This window comes from Aplysia californica, unplaced genomic scaffold (genome assembly GCF_000002075.1).
Source record: "Aplysia californica isolate F4 #8 unplaced genomic scaffold, AplCal3.0 scaffold00414, whole genome shotgun sequence".
Taxonomy (NCBI): domain Eukaryota; kingdom Metazoa; phylum Mollusca; class Gastropoda; order Aplysiida; family Aplysiidae; genus Aplysia; species Aplysia californica.
In genome coordinates, this window is record NW_004797684.1 from 624,580 (window position 1) to 628,976 (window position 4,397).

Genomic DNA, 4,397 nt, shown 5'->3' on the forward strand with positions numbered 1-4,397 from the left:
TAATGTATTTATAGAGGCGCCAGCCATCCATGTCCAGGTACTGTTTTAGCCGAGGAGCAGCGGCAAAGATCCGAATCCGGGTCAAAAGGCAAAATTCAAACTGTTCCCACGGCTGTACTGACCAGCCCGCCAGGGGCTGCCCAGTTTGTCACAGGCCCAGTTTGTCACAGGCCCAGTTTGTCACAAATTCATTTAAGCCTTTGAGTACTGTATTGATGACAGTCATAATTACAGCACTTTAACGCTGTAGTTGTAACTTATGTTTTTATTCTTCACCTTCAAATTGATGGTGTAGAGATAGTTCCTCTAAAATGTCAATTCAGATTGTGTTGTTCAATATTTCTTCTTTTTTTGTATGCAAATCAAAGCAAATTACTCTGTACAATTTCAAAAATGAATGTTCTTTTGCTAAAAACATTGAAAAATAAAATTCAGTTCATACCATCAATCAATCATTCATTTACTCTTTTTGAGAGTGTCAGTGATAACGTCCATCCTATCATATAGGGCACAGTCGAGGCCTGTGTGACAAACTGGCATACGTCCAGCCCGCCTGGTACTGCTGTGAATGCCGGGACGGAGGGAAAGGTCCCAGGACATGCTTAGTGAGATTTGTCGGGGGAGAAGAATTTTGTGGATAAGCCTGTTCCCGTGGTTTTATGCTCCCCGGCCGAATAATTTAGCAAAAGTTGATATTTTTTTTCTTAATTTCTGATTATTTTCCTTTTATCATTCTTTGTTAAAATTAACAGAATCGCATAATTTCACATTTTTGGGCTCATTTTGCATAATTTCAGAATTTTTCTAGCATGAAACTACTGGGACAGAATGATAAGCTCTTTGGCTTTTTGACATTGTGTTCAGTTCTTGTGCCGGAGATTTTTGCATGTTATGTTGGAGGTTGTACATCATACATCCCGTAGTTACCATGTGAAGAGCATTGGGGGAAAACGACGGTTGTCACAACCTCGAAATTGTGAGGGTGCCAATTTTAAAAGCTTATGGACTCATAACTTCATATTAGTCTGACTGGCGGTTTATTGTTAAGTGTTGTTGAATGGGAAATCTAACAACAATAATCAACCAACGGTTGAACAGAAATACAGTTATGAGTCAACAAGCGTTCAAATTTGGTGCCCTCACGATTTTCAGTTTGTGACTATAGTCGTTTTTCTCCTGTAGTCTTCATATGGTGTTGAAACAGTCACAAGAGAAAAAACAACTCAAAACACACCAAAAAAACTTTATGTAGAAAAAACAGTCATATGCTGCTGTAATCAAAAGTTTGCATAAAATCTTTATTTCTGCATCGAGATTTTACATACATTTATTAGAGAAATTTTTGAAGGAAAAAATTGACTGAGAGTTGTATGTGGGATGGGGAGGAAAAGTGGTTGGGGGATAAGAGTTTTACGTCACTTGCATCACAAATAAGGCCAAATAAGTGCCGAAGATAAGCGGTGTTACAAGACGGTAACAAACACACACACACACACACACAAAAGAGGGAGGAGGAGAGATCAGGACGTTAGATGCGTTAGATGCTTGAAAGGAAAGAAGGAGCGAACTACACCAGAGCACCCGCCAACCATTCGCAGAGGAGAGATCGGGATGATATATGTTGGATAGGAAAGAAACAGCGAACCACACCGGAGCACCCGCCAACCATCCACAGAGGAGAGATCGGGATGATATATGTTGGATAGGAAAGAAACAGCGAACCACACTGGAGCACCCGCCAACCACCCGCCAACCACCCGCCAACCCCCCGCAGAGGAGAGATCAGGACGTTAGATGTTTGATAGGAAAGAAGGAGCGAACCGCAGCAGAGCACTCATCATCCAACGACCACACCCCACCTCTCTAAGGGACTATCTTTGTGTCGACGCCATTTTCTTCCCTCCAACAACTGGGAGACATCGCTTTGAGAGTATGCCGGAAGTTGCTGTTGAACGTGGCGTAGACAACGATGTTCAAGGACGAGCAGATCGTCATCAGCGTGAAACGGCCGTAACTGATGGCGAAAAAGAGTCTGGGAAGAAACAACATTTTTGTCATCATCACCAAGATAAATATTTTTTAAAATGGAAATCTACGAAACTTACAAATTTTTAAAACAAATGAGCAAGAGACGATTAAAAACAAACAGGTTGGGAATTAGTTACCTACGAGTAAAATAGAGTTCAGATTCTTGGTAGGTAGGCTCCAACAGAGATGGCTGCGCTCGCGCGCGTGCGCGCGCACACACACACACACACACACACACACACACACACACACACACACACACACACACACACACACACACACACAAACATGCACACGTATATGAGCGCTAAAGCGCACCCAAAAACAGGTTGTGAATTAATTGAGAAATTACTTACCTAAAATAGCGTCCAAACTCTTGGAAGTCCGGCTCCAACAGAGACGCTGTGGTGCTGCGCACAGGAGGCAGGTTACACGTCACAAACATGGCCGCCACCACCAGCACAGCCTTCACAGCCTGTCACCGTCACAACAGACGGATAAGAGGAAGAAAATATCTGGATTAGTTTGTCTGAGATGATTGTTATTTAGTACCGGAAAACAAAGTAAGACAGACATACAGAAACACCCAACAGAGTACGCCCCGAGACCAGACAAATAAGAGAGTAAAAAATATCGAGGCTTGTTTGTTTGTTTGGGTAAAGAGAAGTTAAAAGAAGCACATTGATTAATAATCCAATAATGGTTATGTAGTGCTGGGAAAAAGTAAGACATACAGACAGAAATAACAGAGTACATCACGAGAACTGAAAAAATAAGGCAAAGAAAAAATCTTGGGGTTTTTGTTTGTTTGAGTAAAGAGAAGCACATTGACACAATAATTGTTATTTAGTGCTGGGTTAAAATAGGACAGACAGACAGACAGACAGACAGACAGACAGACAGACAGACATACAGACAGAAATACAGTCAGACAGACAGACAGACAGACAGACAGACTGACAGACTGACAGACTGACAGACAGACAGACAGACAGATAGACAGAAACAACAGAGTACATCACGAGAACAGACAAATAAGAGAAAGAAAAAATCTTGGGTTGTTTTTTTTTCTTTGAGTAAAGAGAGGCACATCGAAAGTATAGTTCAATAATGGCCATCTAGTGTTGGGAAAAAGTGAGACAGACAGACAGAAACAACAGAGGATGTAAGGAGAACACAAGGAAAACGTTTGATTTTTGTTTGTTTGAGTAAAGAGAAGCACATCGACTCGATAACTGGTATTTAGTGCTGGGAAAAAGTAGGACAGACATACATACAGACAGAAACAACAGAGTACATCACAAGCATAGACAAATAAGAGACAGAAACCATCTTGGTTTGTTTGTTTGAGAAAAGAGAAGCACATCGATAATATAATTCTATGAGGGCCATCTATTGCTGGGAAAAAGTGAGACAGACAGACAGACAGAAACAACAGAGTACATCACAAGCATAGACAAATAAGAGACAGAAACCATCTTGGTTTGTTTGTTTGAGTAAAGAGAAGCACATCGACTCGATAACTGGTATTTAGTGCTGGGAAAAAGTAGGACAGACAGACATACAGACAGAAACAACAGAGTACATCACAAGCATAGACAAATAAGAGACAGAAACCATCTTGGTTTGTTTGTTTGAGAAAAGAGAAGCACATCGTTAATATAATTCTATGAGGGCCATCTATTGCTGGGAAAAAGTGAGACAGACAGACAGAAACAACTGAGGATGTTAGGAGAACTGGAAGAAAACTTTTGGTTTTTGTTTGTTTGAGTAAAGAGAAACAAATCGACACAATAATTATTATTTAGTGCTGGGAAAAACTAAAATAGACAGACGATAGAAACAACAGAGTACATCACGAGAGCAGACAAATTAGTGAAAGAAACCATCTTGGTTTGTTTGTTTGAGTAAATAGAAGTACATCCATAATGTTACTGAATAATAGTCACCTAGTGTTTGGAAAAGGTAAGACAGACAGACAGAGTTTAGTTTTAGTTTTAGTAGAAGTATTACGAAGCTCGCAACTTCATAAGGTCATAGGAGCGCCAAAGGGCGGATGACAAAAGAGAAGTCCAAACGGGGAATCAGGCTTACTCTGCTCACCTCTCCAGCCTCAACAGCACAAAGTCTGCTTCGACCATAAAGGCACCCAGGAAATAGCAGTTCACAAAAGAGTGACAAACATACAAAAGAAATAGAGGAAAATGACGATAGTAAGGATGAGGAAAGAAAAAGCAGCTGCTCCCCCCATGTTGTTCCTGCACAGTATGAGCATAACATTGATAAATCAGCCCATGTACAATTGTACTGGGTATAAGAATATATTAATACCCCCCCCCCCCGCAAAACAACAACAACAACAACAACAA

The 4,397-nt window shown here is 40.8% G+C and overlaps 1 protein-coding gene across 1 annotated transcript in view; it reads right to left on the bottom strand.

The window, feature by feature from the left end:
- Nucleotides 1–1,863: 1,863 nt before the first annotated feature.
- Nucleotides 1,864–4,397, bottom strand: part of LOC101855890 (lysophosphatidic acid receptor 4) — a 4,896-nt gene continuing 2,362 nt past the window's right edge. Inside the window, exons 2-3 of the mRNA XM_005104318.3 lie at nt 2,385–2,503; nt 1,864–2,032 (exon numbers count right to left, since the gene is read on the bottom strand). Coding sequence (XP_005104375.2) covers nt 1,864–2,032; nt 2,385–2,503 — 288 coding nt within the window. The remainder of the gene's footprint in view (nt 2,033–2,384; nt 2,504–4,397) is intronic.